The following is a 15,916-nucleotide window of genomic DNA, read 5'->3' as shown; positions in this document are numbered from 1 at the left end:
TCAGCAACCTAGGATGCATCCCATCCAGACCAGGTGACTTATCTACTTTAAGTACAGCCAGCCTTTCTAGTCTCTTTTTTTCAGTTTTTATATGAAGCCTAATTATATAATGGTCACTGAAATGTTCTCCTCCCAATACGTTACTTACTGGGCCAACTTCATTTTCTAGTACAAGATCCAGCACTGCCTTTTTCCTTGTTGGACTAAAAATATATTGATCTAAGAAGAGGTCTTGAACACATTCTAGACTATAAAAAAGCAGTAGTGGTCAATGTCACTGTCTATGTGAGAACATTAATTCCATTTTGGTAAGCTGTGTCACTTGTTTCTACTTGGGCCAGTTCACTTTAGCCTGGTCTGATACACCGATCTATAAACATGATGCATCGCACATGGGTTTCCCATTATATTTAATGGATTTGTTTCTTTATTATACCAGTAATTAAAGGTTCATTGAATATTCCCACTGCCATAGTCCCAGCTGAAACAAATTGTGTATTTTATGGAAATTTGCAACATATGAACCTATATCTTGAATTGAGCTCTGCTTCTCTTCTTTTCACAGGTCGCTATGAAAACTTTCAAAATGCTTTTGACAGCAATTCAGTCACACTAGACCGAATTCCACTGGCTTTTTACTCAGGCATGTTTGCTTACAGTGGCTGGTACGTAAGCAAATTTGATGATTTCCAACATATGTGTGGGAAAGGAAAAGGAGCCTGACCTGCACTCAGCTTGTGTTATGTTTCCTCATTTTTGTCTCTCAGTGAGTTAAACTACACAGTTCATCCCTGGTCATATTTTTTCAAGTGAGTTACCTTTTGAATTTCTCCTGTTTCAATGTTTATCTGCAGAGTGCTATAAGCACCTACTTCTGCCAGCAGCTTCTAGAGCAGATGTGTTGAGGTGACATCAGGTTACAGGATCCCATCGGTAGACCCATTCCACAATACAGGAAACAACAGTTCTCTATGGAGACTGACTATGTCAGCCTGTATTCATCGCATACTTGAAGCTTATCGTCATCCAGTTGAATAGATGCATTGAATAAAAAGAGACAGGATATTAATCATAATGTCATTTCTTGTAATTACATTGTCTAATCATAAATATTAGACAGGACAATATTATTATCAACATGCTACAATGTGAACAGAGCAGGTTGTGTACACGTGGTAAGAATGTGTGGAATGTAAGATGAGATTGATGGGAGCATTCTATGTAAAATGAGCAATGAGAGTATCCAAAGAAAGTGAGAGAGTACAAGTGAAAGTGAGGTGAGTAAGAACATGTGAAGATAATAATAGTGTGAATCCTGAGAGTATGTGAGACATGGGGAAAGAAGGATATGTGTGAATGGAATGAGGAGTACACAGGTGGTGTGTGTAAATGGAGTGAGGGGTGTACAAGTGGTGTGTGTGAATGGAGTGGGGTGTACAAGTGTGTGAATGGAGTGAGGGGTGTACAAGTTGCTTGTGTGAATGGAGCGAGGAGTATACAAGCTATGTGTGTAATGGAGTGAAGGGTGTACAAGTGGTGCGTGTGAATGGAGTGAGGAGTGTACAAGCTATGTATGTGAACGGAGCGAGGAGCGTACAAGTGTGTGAATGGAGTGGGGTATTCAAGAGGTGTATATGAATGGAGTGAGGGGTGTACAAGTTGTGTGTGTGAATGGAGTGAGGGTGTACAAGTTGTGTGTGTGAATGGAGTGAGGGTGTACAAGTGGTGTGTGTGAATGGAGTGGGGTGTACAAGTGTGTGAATGGAGTGAGGGGTGTACAAGTTGCTTGTGTGAATGGAGCGAGGAGTGTACAAGCTATGTGTGTGAATGGAGTGAAGGGTGTACAAGTGGTGCGTGTGAATGGAGTGAGGAGTGTACAAGCTATGTGTGAATGGATCGAGGCGTGTACAAGTGTGTGAATGGAGTGGGGTATTCAAGTGGTGTATATGAATGGAGTGAGGGGTGTACAAGTTGTGTGTGTGAATGGAGTGAGGGGTGTATTAGTTGTGTGTGTGAATGGAGTGAGGGTGTACTTGTGTGTGAATGGAGTGAGGGGTGTATAAGTTGTGTGTGTGAATGGAGTGAGGGGTGTATAAGTGGTGTGTGTGAATGGAGTGAGGGTGTACATGTGTGTGAATGGAGTGAGGGGTGTATAAGTGGTGTGTGTGAATGGATTGAGGGGTGTATAAGTTGTGTGTGTACATGTGTGTGAATGGAGTGAGGGGTGTATAAGTTGTGTGTGTGAATGGAGTGAGGGGTGTATAAGTTGTGTGTGTACATGTGTGTGAATGGAGTGAGGGGTGTATAAGTTGTGTGTGTACATGTGTGTGAATGGAGTGAGGGTTGTATACGTTGTGTGTGTGAATGGAGTGAGGGGTTTATAAGTTGTGTGTGTGAATGGATTGAGGGGTGTATAAGTTGTGTGTGTACATGTGTGTAAATGGAGTGAGGGTGTACATGTGTGTGAATGGAGTGAGGGGTGTATAAGTGGTGTGTGTGAATGGAGTGAGGGGTGTATAAGTGGTGTGTGTGAATGGAGTGAGGGGTGTATAAGTTGTGTGTGTGAATGGAGTGAGGGGTGTATAAGTGGTGTGTGTGAATGGAGTGAGGGTGTACATGTGTGTGAATGGAGTGAGGGTGTACATGTGTGTGAATGGAGTGAGGGGTGTATAAGTGGTGTGTGTGAATGGATTGAGGGGTGTATAAGTTGTGTGTGTGAATGGAGTGAGGGGTGTATAAGTGGTGTGTGTGAATGGAGTGAGGGCGTACATTTGTGTGAATGGAGTGGGGTGTACAAGTGGAGTATGCGTGTGAATGGTGTGAAGAGTATACAAGATAAGGGCTCATGGTGTTGGGGGTAATATATTAACATGGATAGAGGATTGGTTAACGGACAGAAAACAGAGTAGAGATAAACGGATTATTTTCAGGTTGGCAGGCTGTAACTAGTGAGGTGCCGCAAGGATCAGTGCTTGGGCCTCAGCTATTTACAATCTATATTAATGACTTAGATAAAGGGACCAAGTGTAATGTAATCCAAGTTTGCTGATGATACAAAGCTAGGTGGGAAAGTAAGCTGTGAGGAGGACACAAAGTCTGCAAAGGGATATAGACTGGTTAAGTGAGTGGGCAAGAAGGTGGCAGATGAAGTATAATGTCAGAAAATATGAGGTTATTCACTTTGGTAGGAAGAATAGAAAAACAGAATATTTTTTAAATGGTGAGGAACTATTAAATGTTGGTGTTCAGAGAGATATGTATGTCCTCGTACAAGAAACACAAAGTTAACATACAGGTACAGCAAGCAATTAGGAAAGCAAATGGCATGTTGGCCTTTATTGCAAGGGGATTGGAGTACAAGGGTAAGAAAATCTTGCTACAATTGTACAGGGCTTTGGTGAGACCTCACCTGGTGTACCGTGTACAGTTTTGGTCTCCTTATCTAAGGAAGGATATACTTGCCTTAGATGCTGTGCAACAAAGGTTCACTAGATTGATTCCTGGTATGAAAGGGTTGTCCTGTGAGGAGAGATTGAGTAGAATGGGCCTCTAGTCTCTGGAGTTTAGAAGAATGAGAGGTGATCTCATTGAAACATACAAAATTCTGAGGGGGCTTGACAGGGGGATGCTAAGAGGATGTTTCTCCGGCTGGAGAGTCTAGAACTAGGGGACATAGTCTCAGGGTAAGGGGTCGGCCTTTTAAGACTGAGATGAAGAGGAATTTCTTCACTCGGTGGGTTGTGAATCTTTGGAATTCTCTACCCCAGAGGGCTGTGGATGCTGAGTTGTGTTCAAGGCTGAGATTGATAGATTTTTGACTCCAGGGGAATCAAGGGATATGGGGATCGGGGGGGGAAAGGGAGTTGAGGCCGAAGATCAGCCATGATCGTATTGAATGACGGAGCAGGCTTGAGGGGCCCTATAGCCTACTCCTGCTCCTATTTCTTACGTTCCTGTGTAAGTGGAGTGAGGGGGGTGTGTGTGAATGGAGTGAGGGAGGTGTACGGGTGGTGTGTGTGAATGGAGTGAGGGGGTGTACAGGTGGTGTGTGTGAATGGAGTGAGGGAGGTGTACGGGTGGTGTGTGTGAATGGAGTGAGGGGGTGTACAGGTGGTGGTGAATGGAGTGAGGGGGTGTACGGGTGGTGTGTGTGAATGGAGTGAGGGGGTGTACGGGTGGTGTGTGTGAATGGAGTGAGGGGGTGTACGGGTGGTGTGTGTGAATGGAGTGAGGGGGTTATACAGGTGGTGGTGAATGGAGTGAGGGGGTTATACAGGTGGTGGTGAATGGAGTGAGGGGGTGTACGGGTGGTGTGTGTGAATGGAGTGAGGGGGTGTACGGGTGGTGTGTGTGAATGGAGTGAGGGAGGTGTACGGGTGGTGTGTGTGAATGGAGTGAGGGGGTGTACAGGTGGTGGTGAATGGAGTGAGGGGGTGTACGGGTGGTGTGTGTGAATGGAGTGAGGGGGGTGTACGGGTGGTGTGTGTGAATGGAGTGAGGGGGTGTACGGGTGGTGGTGAATGGAGTGAGGGGGTGTACGGGTGGTGTGTGTGAATGGAGTGAGGGGGTTATACAGGTGGTGGTGAATGGAGTGAGGGGGTGTACGGGTGGTGTGTGTGAATGGAGTGAGGGGGTGTACGGGTGGTGTGTGTGAATGGAGTGAGGGGGTGTACGGGTGGTGGTGAATGGAGTGAGGGGGTGTACGGGTGGTGTGTGTGAATGGAGTGAGGGGGTTATACAGGTGGTGGTGAATGGAGTGAGGGGGGTGTACGGGTGGTGTGGTGAATGGAGTTTGGGTTAAGTAAAAGAGTGAGGAGGTACATGATGCACTGAATGAGATCTTCTGGGGATATTATTCCAGTTGTCCATTTGATGAGGTGCTGCCTGGACAGATGCTAACTGTGTTCCAGAGGGAAGCTGTAAATGAAAATATTAGCTGCTTTTACATTGCAGCCTAAGATTTTAGAAATTGAGCCGTGTTCTCACATTTAGTTTGGTGATGTAACCCAGGGGGAAGGCAACACTGAAATATGCAGGGCAGGCTGGAAACGGTTTGGACATTGCACATGCATGATGTCACTACAACGTTAATAGAAAAGTTTGTGCATGATAATTTCAGATCCCGTCTGGACTACCGCATTCAGTTTTGGGCGCCGCACCTCAGGAAGCATATATTGGCCTTAGAGGGGGTACAACGCAGATTCACCAGAATTATACCAGGGCTTAAACGGTTAAATTATGAGGACCAGTTACATAAACTTGGCTTGTATTCCCTTCAGTTCAGAAGGTTGAGGGGTGATCAGATCAAGGTGTTTAAGGTGATAAAAAGGATTTGCTAGAGTAGATACAGAGAAGCTATTTCCTCTGGTGGAGGAATCCAGAACAAGAGGGCACAATCTTAAAATTATGCCATTCAGCAGAGAAATCAGAAAGTATTTTTTCATACAAAGGGTAGTGGAAATCTGGAATCCTTTCCTGCAAAAAGCTGTGGATACTAGGTCAATTGAAATTGTCAAGACAGAGCAACAGATTTTTATTCGATAAGGGTATTTATTAAAGATATGGTTCAAAGGGTAAATGGAGTGGAGGTACAGTGGTGTTGTTTCTCGTCTTCCTCCACCTGTTCCTCTATCCAAAGGAATGAAGGAAAAATAGTATTCATGATAAGCAGAGAGTAATTAATCAGGATAATTAAGGGAAAAAATCCAAAAGAAGCAATCTCCAAGTTCAGAACTGGCCTTGGAAATCAACTAATCACAATAGCATATAAATTCTCATGATCTGAGTGCCTGCAGGTGAGTGTGCCTTCAAATACTGTTTCCAGTCACTGCTTCCAGTTCCTGAGGCCAATCCTGTGTGAGATTTTATTCAGCAGATTGGGTCCCGCCCTTTTAATATAGCATCAGAGTCCCAAAGACATCGTGGGACCCCAATTTGCATTTATTTATGAGATACCCGCCTGTTTCCAGTGGGTGCCTATCGCGCATGTTTCAGTTGGGCAGTTAAAATGGCGGTCGGCGGCTTCCTGGCGCGAACGGGGCAGCAAGTTGATTTTTGAAATTTTAACCGCACTCCCACCCTGTTCCTGCCGAGTGTGTTGGGTTAAAATTGGGGCCATTAACTGAGCTTCACATACTCACCAATTAGGGGATCATTTAAATTGGGACTGAATGATGCAATAGCCAAGCACACCGCCTTTCATCTTTTGACTCAAGGTTTGAATCCAATCCAGATTCAGTGGGGCAGCTTTAACATAGTTGTAACTGAGCAAGTATACCTAACTGAAGAATTAGCTGACAGCAAAAGCAAAATTCACTGTTGCATCAATTTGAATGGAACTGGCAAAAATTCTCGGACTCACTTTGTCATTCTTTCCTGTAAAACCGTAACAGATTTTTAAAAAATATTAACCAAAGACTGACTGTAAAATGAGAAACTTTGAATACATCTCGCAGTCACCAAGCACTTAATTAAAACAATTTTTTGTGCAAAATTCATTAACATTGGAAGCAATATCTTGTATATCTGTTAATTAAAAACTTTACACCACGAGAGCGGACTTAATTGAACCTGCTGCAATCGTTGGTCGGGAACCAGATCACTCTCGTGTGCCTTCACCATATCTCTTCAGTGAAACAATAATAGATATTTATTATTAACCCGCCCACATAAAAAAATAGTAACAATAAACCCTGCCCCCAATCTACCTGAAGCAGATTTAACCGAGTTCTGAAAGATAAAAGGATAGTGTACTAACCCTCTTCAAAGCAAAAAACAAGTTTGATTTGTGGAGTTTTCAGTAGTCTTTAGTCCTGATAAATGCACTCAAACTCCGTATTCTATGTGAAAGATCTCATCCCAAAGGGAATACAAATTGTGTACCATGGAAATAGAGTGGGAGCTGATTCACCCAGAATAACTGTTACAGTCCAAGAAACTGTGACAAGGAACTTTCTGAAAAGGGCACATGAACCCCAGAATGGCGATTTAGCCTTTATAAAGCAGTCCAATATATCTTTCTGTCATCCAGAAGACAGGAGATGTGGTGGGCATCCCATGTATTCTCCAGTAAGCAATTTACTACATTGGTGGTCAATTGTTAAACTTGAATTATACTAACCCATACATGGCAAAGAATTATGACACACATTTCAGTTCGTAAGAGATTCAATGTGCTTATGTAAGTCAAGCCACTTACACAATTCAAAACTCTTGGGGAAAAGCGTGAACTGTAACAAATCATGTATTACCAGATGAAAGGAGTGCAAGTGATGTGTGTGAACAAGTAAGGGATGCATGAATGGTCTGCATAGATAGAGTGAGGGATGTGTAAGTATGTTAACATGTGAGATGTTTTTGAAGAACGTGTGATTGGAATGTGTTAATGTGAGGAACATGTGAATGAAATGTGTTAATATGCGAGGGACGTGTGAGTAGTGTGTGTTAATAGGCGAGGGATGTCTGAGTAGTGTGTGTTAATATGGGAGGGACGTGTGAGTGGTTCGCGCTAATATTTGAGGGACGTGTGAGTGGTGTGTGTTAATATGGGAGGGACGTGTGAGTGGTTCGCGCTAATATTTGAGGGACGTGTGAGTGGTGTGTGTTAATATGCAAGGGACATGTGAGTGGTGTGTGTCAATAGGTGAGGGGTATTTGAATGCTGTGTGAATGATGAGTAGTAACAATTGTATATTAATATTTCTTTAAAGTCCAATCACTTCTGAATTTCTTCTTTTAGGTTTTATATGAACTTCGTCGCAGAGGAGATGATTAACCCAGAAAGGTTGTGTCAATACTTAAGAACAAGCAAATTGTTAATTGTATCCATGTGATTTATATCAATTAGTATTAATTGTATTCAGGTGGTGCGTATCAATTGGGAACTCTCTTGTATCCATTTATGAGAGAACTGATCTAGGGTGTGGCGTGGGTGTAATGTGGAGCTCTGTGAATAAAGGCTTGGAAGCAACTGAAGACTAGGCTCTAGTATTCTATCCAATTTATAACAAAATAAATATATAATCCTTTCATCAGAAGGTCATGGGTTTAAACCTCACTCCAGGTACTTGAGCACTTTGGTGCCCTACCGAGGGAGTGCTGCATTATCTTCCAGATAAGATGTTAAACCAAGGCCCAGTCTGCCTGTTCAGGTGGATGAAAAGATCCCATGGCAATATTCAAAGAAGAGCTGGGGATTTCTCCTAGTGTCATGGCCAACATTTACCCCTCAACCAATACCATTAGAAACAGATTTATCTCATTTATCTATTTTGCTGTCCGTGGGATCTTGCCGTTTACAAACGGACTGCCACATTTGCTTATGTAACAACAATGACTACACTTCAAAAGCAATTTGTTGGTGGTGTAGTGCTTTGGGACAACCTGGGGACATAAAAGGTGCTCTATAAATGCAAATTATTTCTTTCTTCATTCTTAAACTTTTCTAATGAGACTCCTAGACCAGTAGTTAACAGAGGGTAAATTATTCCTCACCCCTTTTTTAACTGCTCTTCTCCCTTCTATCTCTGTAATACACAGCATTTCCTGACAAAGAGTGATTAGGTGACCTGATTCAAAGCTCTGTACAGTCACAAAATAATTACAGATGAGGAAGACCAATCGGCCCATCTTAATTCACCCATCCAGAACTGTAGCATCTAATTATTTGTTAAATGAATGCAGGGCTTTTGCCTCCCCCTCTCTATTTGTAAGTCCATTCCAAATATGTTGATCACCTTTGTACATAGTACTTCTACCCCCTCGCCTCACCCTGATACAATTGCTCCAAACAAATATCCAATGTTTTGTACCCTTCTGCCAATTTCTTGTCTGGATCCCGCAGCTTTGAACCTAAATAATAGTCTTTCATGTGGAACTTCATCAAACACCTTCTCTAAGTCCAGATACAACATATCATAGGCCTTACCACAGTCCCCTTGGGACGTCACTTCCTCAAAGAAGTCAAGAAAATTGGACAGGCAGGACTTTCCTCTTTGAATCCATGTTAACTTCTGTTTACTGGGTTATTATTGTACAGATAATCTTTAAGTTTACATCTGATAATCGATTCCATCATTTGACATGGGATTGAAGTAAGATTAATGGGTCAGTACTTGCTGGTATTTCATTTATTGCCCTTTTTGAATATAGGCACCATGTTTACTTGTTTCCAATTTCTTGGTACCTACCCATTATCCAACAACTCTCTCATGATCATCCGTAGAGGATGGTAGAGAGCAGCATGGAGCAGGTCACCTCTCTCATGCTTGGCACTGTCCCAAGCCAAGAACTTAATCCCAGTATCTATGGAATCATGTGTATACTTCCCATCACCAGTACACCAACCAACTACATCATCAATCTGCCATTAATCACTCATACCTTCAAATGGATGAGAATTTAGGAGGCATGGTTAGTAAGTTTGCAGATGACACCAAGATTGGTGGCATTGTGGACAGTGAAGAAGGTTATCTAGGATTGCAACGGGATCTTGATCAATTGGGCCAGTGGGCCGATGAATGGCAGATGGAGTTTAATTTAGATAAATGTGAGGTGATGCATTTTGGTAGATCGAATCGGGCCAGGACCTACTCCGTTAATGGTAGGGCGTTGGGGAGAGTTATAGAACAAAGAGATCTGGGAGTACAGATTCATAGCTCCTTGAAAGTGGAGTCACAGGTGGATAGGGTGGTGAAGAAGGCATTCGGCATGCTTGGTTTCATTGGTCAGAACATTGAATGCAGGAGTTGGGATGTCTTGTTGAAGTTGTACAGGGCATTGGTGAGGCCACACTTGGAGTACTGTGTACAGTTCTGGTCACCCTATTATAGAAAGGATATTATTAAACTAGAAAGAGTGCAGAAAAGATTTACTAGGATGCTACCGGGACTTGATGGTTTGACTTACAGGGAGAGGTTAGACAGACTGGGACTTTTTTCCCTGGAGAGTAGGAGGTTAAGGGGTGATCTTATAGAAGTCTATAAAATAATGAGGGGCATAGATAAGGTCGATAGTCAAAATCTTTTCCCAAAGGTAGGGGAGTCTATAACGAGGGGGCATAGATTTAAGGTGAGAGGGGAGAGATACAAAAGGGTCCAGAGGGGCAATTTTTTCACTCAAAGGGTGGTGAGTGTCTGGAACGAGCTGCCAGAGGCAGTAGTAGAGGCGGGTACAATTTTGTCTTTTAAAAAGCATTTGGACAGTTACATGGGTAAGATGGGTATAGAGGGATATGGGCCAAGTGCAGGCAATTGGGACTAGCTTAGTGGTATAAACTGGGCGACATGGACATGTTGGGCCGAAGGGCCTGTTTCCATGTTGTAACTTCTATGATTCTATGATTCTATGAATATTAAGCAAAATTAATTGCATCAAACAGTTTCAGGTTATGTATTGTGTTTTTATAGGAATATTCCTCTGGCAGCTATCTTCTCTCTGATAGTTGTTACTCTACTCTACCTGCTTGCAAATGTGGCCTACTACACAGTAATGACAGCAGACGAGGTGTTGGCATCTGGTGCAGTAGCCGTGGTAGGTAACTAAGAACACTCCACTATAATCTATTTTTCTCCTATTATTGCTTCCTGTTCAATTTTTATTGTGCATTTTGAACCCAGCTTGTTTAGGTATGTAATTATCAGAGAGTGGTTGTGATCTGGAATGCACTGCCTGAGGGAATGGTGGAGGCAGATTCAATCGAGGCTTTCAAAAGCGAATTGGATAAGTACTTGAAGGAAAAAAAATTGCAAGGCTACAGGGATAAGGTAGGGGAGTGGGACTAGCTGGATTGTTCTTGCAGAGAGCCGGCACGGACTCGACGGGCTGAATGGCCTCCTTCCGTGCTATAACCATTCAATGATTCTATGGTTCTATGATTCTATGAAAGCATCCCCAAGTTAGATAGATGTATAGCTCAGTATGAACACATCAGAGAGTTCCCGTTTGCACGCTACACACCAAATGCTACAAGTCTTTAAGTGCAAACTGATAATAATACTCTACTGCACCAATGTGTCCTGTAAATTGTGCCTTTGTGAGGGACTACCACAAAGGCCATGAATGGTGATGCTTAATAGTGTGCCGGGTCCCACCCATGGAAACACCCTGCTACCCCCATGCCCCCTGTGTAAGAAGGCTGTCTTTAAAAAAAAAAGAGAGAAAATGGGCCCTCCTCTTCTGAGGTCCAGGACAGGGATGTGACCTGGACCACAAGGTTAGCCCACATCTGCCATTTGGTGGCCTGACAGGCCTAGTTTCATCTGATGTACCAACCGTCAACGCTCTGCCAGGCCTCAGAGAGGACAGGGACACAGGAACTCCCAACATAGGGAGTCTCACCCCAGGCCCACCCCCCTCCTGCATCAATGACCTTGTCTAAGGTGGATGTAGGCTCCACCCCCCCACACCACAGACGGAAATTATGGGGCAAGGTCAGGACCTGGCATATCCAGGTCCCAACCGAATTTGCAGCCTTTCTGCTGCACTCCCATCAGAGTTACACCAGAAGGGCCATGAATTTTCAGCCCCCATTTCTCTAAAAAGACAAAAAGTACGAGAAGGAACATTAGAACATTAAAACATAAAAAAAGACATAAATTGAAAAAGCCTGGAGCCAAAACATAATATGAGGCAAAATTTTCCTCCACAGTCTTGTCTCAACTGATCGCTGTAGCCTTCTCCATGCTTATATCTCTTCCCACAGCCTTTAGTCCTCTGACTCTGGCCTTTTGTGCATTCTGCCCTCCCTTTGCTCCACTGTTGGTGGAAGAACTTTCAGCTGTCTCAGCCCTACTCTCTGGAACTCCCTTCCAAACCCCTCCACTTCTCCAATTTTCTCTCCACTTTTAAAAGCTTTCTCAAAACCTATCTTTTGACAAAGCTTTTTGGTTATCTCTCCAAACTCTCCCTGTGTCTCAGCATCTGTTCCTCTGCTTTTATCCCCTGCCTCTGTAAAGCACCTTAGCACAATTTCTACATTAAAGAAATTAGTGCAAGTTGTTGTCTAAAATGAGCTGGATGACCAGTTGAGAATGTTCTTGTTCCCACACCTTATAAAAAGGTTCTGCAAGATTCAGATGAATGTAAACAGGTCATTTGTTCATGACTATACTGCCTGTGGGTTGTTTGTCAACATTTCAGTGAATTTGTATGGAGGGGAAACTCCATTTCCAAATAATGATTTGTGCTCTTTTTTTTATTAGACCTTTGGAGAACGGACCCTGAAAGGCTTATCCTCGGTGATTCAAATTCTTGTTGCACTGTCATGCCTTGGGGCAATAAATGGAGCATTGTTTGCTGTTTCCAGGTAATACTGAGAAAGTCTGTGGGGTTGGGTGATGACTCTGACATGGACGAGCATCTGAGCTGATGTTAAGGGAACACTTTATTACACCAGAAGTGGAGGTCAAAACACTGCAACTGGCTTCTCAATTGTACCAACATTCAAACTTTCGCCATTTCTCAGCTTACTGGTTGGTTTAAGGAGGAAACCATTCTTTCCCTTTCCACCATCAAAAACTGATAAATGCTTCTAGTGGCAGATAGAGAAAGAAGTATAAAGAAACAATTATGCTGAACTTTCAAATCAATACGAAGTGGCTTCATGTGACATGAAAAGCAGCAGAATAACACCAGATCTGACTCCCAAATGCACAAAAGCCAAGTAACCTCGGCATGATTTTTTACATGGAGGTGGGAAGGGAACTGCGGGGAGGGAGTTAATCAGACGCGAAATCCGTTGGCAGGGTCGCAACCATAGATTGTGACCTTAATGAGGGCAATATATTTTACCTCAGTGTTTCGCACCCTGCAGTCAGCCTGATTGACAGGCTGGCTGGCTGTCAGGTGGGAATTGGAGAGGAGGGAGGGAGAGATCGTGAACAGTGGAGGACATCAGAGGTGGGGAATCGGGGGCTGGGAGGTGACCAGATCACCAGAAGATTGGAGATCATCACCAAAAGATTGGAGGACATCAAGAGAAGATCAGAGGTATTGAGGGATCTCGGCCACCCGGGGGGGGGGGGGGGCATCGGCCATTGGGAGGGGGTGTTGGACATGGGGGGCTTCCACCATCAGTGGGGGGGTTCCACCATGGTGGGGGGGATCGGCCAATCGCAGGGGTCCGATCGGCCAGGTGAGTTGTTGGGCCTGGACGAAGCACTCCTACTCATCCTGGCCTACTAGCAGTGCAATAAAGGCACTCCCCTCATGGATCTGGCCCTTCTTGCCTGCTTTCACCTGATGTCAATCAGAAGCGATGGGAAACCCGAAATAGGTAAGGTTAAATTTGTTTTACATTTCTAATACACATAAAAATTAACTGCCTCAATTATCGCAACAAGGCACATTGCCCCTTTAAGTATCAGCCCACCGGCTTTAAGTGGGGATGGAACTTCCAGGTTTCTGTTGCTCACGCATCCTAATGTGCCTGGGTTAAACCCCGAAGTATTTTTCCTACCCACCCACCCCCAACCCACCCATTCTTGGGGGTTAAAATTACCCCACCTCCAAAAACAATTTGGTACCTCTGGAACATTTCAGCCCAGTGCAAAGCTGCATTTTGAAAGTGCCTACATGGTCAATTGGGTATCCTGGAAACTGCATACAGAATCGTTTTACAGTTAGGAGAAAGTATACTCCCATCCATGTTCTCCTGACATTAAAGATTAGTTGCTGGGAGAAAGCAGCTTCACACATGCATCAAAGCATGCTCGCAAAAAGCTCTGTTATTTCTACATTTCTTTGCCAGCCAGACTCAAGTCAGTCTGCAGCAACCACGCATCACAGCTAGTATAACTAAGATCACTGGAAACAGTAACAAGTAATTTACCTCCTGAAAGAGGCCAAATTGAGCCCATCTTTTACCAAATAACAATATCTACTCTTTGACATTATTGTATAAATTAATTGTTGAAGTTGAGTCAAATTTTACATTCTGAAACAAAATAGTTTCTGATCTTTAAAGTTTACAAAGTTGAGCGAGGAAGACATTCATTCTTGCATTTGATTGAAGCACACATGCCTGTTCCTGCAGCTCCCCAGGTTCTTAAGAGCTGTATTGAGAAGAGGTGAAGATTGCTTTAGTCTTTCGTCAATGACAGCAAAGTCCCAATGTAGATTCCACTTGTGGCGTATTGGACACGTGTCAAAATAGTTCTTCTTCATAGTTCAAAACTCCTATGGAGCAAAAGTGTTTTCTGTGGGCCATGTGAAAGATCCAGGAGCAAATTGTAAGATGGATTTGTGACATAAAGGGGAATTGATTGCAAGAAGGGACATCTCCAGCTGAGCACCCTGAAGGGAGCTATCTCAGGGTGTTGCTTGAGGTAAGAATTGATTGACAGCTTTGTTTAGGATGAGATGCATGTTTCTGCCAGTTGTTCAGTCCTTTTGACCCCATCAAGATAGAGGTTAGGGACTCAGTGTTGGTGGACTAAACCTCACATAAAGGGATGTTACAGATATCAATCCAGGTTTAGTATTATTTAGAGAGTTAGGAAAATGTGGGATGTTTTGTTATTTTTGTGTTCGAGAAGGTAGAACTTAGAAATTCTATAATCAAATTAAATCCGCTGCATTGAGTTTATGACACTGTTTAACTTATTTTTAATGAATCTGATTCCTAGTTTATAGCTTTCTGGACAGTGCTACTTTATTGGATTGTGTACTTACAAGGTCGCACTCCAGTTCGTAGGGAGCAAGGGCTCACTTACTGGAGCAGTTGTTGACACTGAGTATGAGAGAAATATCTGAGTGAAGTCTAAAAATGTAACAATCTCTTTCACCCAGTGAGTGCTGTACATATTAGGAGCTGACACTGAGACACGTGTGCTGCGGTCATGGTGTGCGATGTCCTTGATAACACATGCTATTTTCTGTCTTGCAAAAGAGTATTTTTTGTGGCTTCAAGAGAAAATCAATGGCCAATTCTCTTCTCCATGATCCACATCCGGCACCACACTCCTCTTCCAGCTGTACTTTTACTGGTGAGTACAGATCACAGTTAACGTCAGTACTCCCTGGCTGTGCTGATTACTATCTAATATATGTGACCAACAAAATATTCTGCAATAAGTAACATCCTATTTCCCAATCCCATCTTGTTTGGTACTATAGGTCAGATAACTGGAATGATCTTTGAGCATTCTTAACTGCTTTCCCTGGTCCAATAGTTGTTTTGCTCTTTCTCTATAGCATACCTTGTAAATAGAATATCGGACCTCACGTGGAAATTTCACATCTGCCCTGATGCCAAAATAGCCTCAAAGCTGGGTTTTCTGTTTCATGCCAAATAGTGGTGTTCTCCGCAACAACTCTCGATTCTCTATGAAGCTTATGTCTGTCCAAAGTTCATTACTGATTCTGTATCGAGGAAGGGTTTCCCAACACTTCTTTCACACTTCAATACATTATCCTCTAGATCCATGCTGTGCCTGCAGTTAAAGTATTTAGTGCATTTCCTCCAGTATTTGTAATCTATCTCTTCCTCAGTATCTACTGGTCCTTTTGATGATTTTCATTGGTGATCTGCGTGGCTTCCTCAAAAACATTAGAAGCAATGCACACAGGCAAATGAGAACCAGCTTTAAGGGCGACCAGCTGCCCATGGGCTATCCGGCCCCCCTGGACCCAGTATATCATGCATTGTGTGCTGGAGTGCTATGTTAATACTTAAATGTAAGGAATCTTACAACACCAGGTTATAGTCCAACAGTTTTATTTGAAAATCACAAGCTTTCGGAGGCTTTTTCCTTAGTCAGATGAGTGTGGGATTCCATGAAAGGCACCGCATATATAGTCAGAGAACAATGCCTGGTGATTACAGATAATCTTTCCAACTGCCCGTTGTCAAGGCAATCAAAGGAGTCGAATAGTGTTCAGACAGAGAGACATTACATACAGGACTACTGAACATACA

General features: G+C 43.3%; 1 protein-coding gene across 1 annotated transcript in view; it reads left to right on the top strand.

Moving 5' to 3' along the window:
• The window catches only part of LOC137334753 (cystine/glutamate transporter-like), a 47,903-nt gene that overhangs the window by 20,903 nt on the left and 11,084 nt on the right, over nt 1-15,916 (top strand). Inside the window, exons 5-9 of the mRNA XM_067999686.1 lie at nt 566-665; nt 7,739-7,783; nt 10,407-10,530; nt 12,201-12,304; nt 14,888-14,984. Of these exons, the coding sequence (XP_067855787.1) occupies nt 566-665; nt 7,739-7,783; nt 10,407-10,530; nt 12,201-12,304; nt 14,888-14,984 (470 nt within the window). The remainder of the gene's footprint in view (nt 1-565; nt 666-7,738; nt 7,784-10,406; nt 10,531-12,200; nt 12,305-14,887; nt 14,985-15,916) is intronic.

This window comes from Heptranchias perlo, chromosome 18, assembly GCF_035084215.1.
Source record: "Heptranchias perlo isolate sHepPer1 chromosome 18, sHepPer1.hap1, whole genome shotgun sequence".
Taxonomy (NCBI): domain Eukaryota; kingdom Metazoa; phylum Chordata; class Chondrichthyes; order Hexanchiformes; family Hexanchidae; genus Heptranchias; species Heptranchias perlo.
Note: the sequence above shows the minus strand (reverse complement) of the source record. Positions and strands in the feature narration are given on the sequence as shown.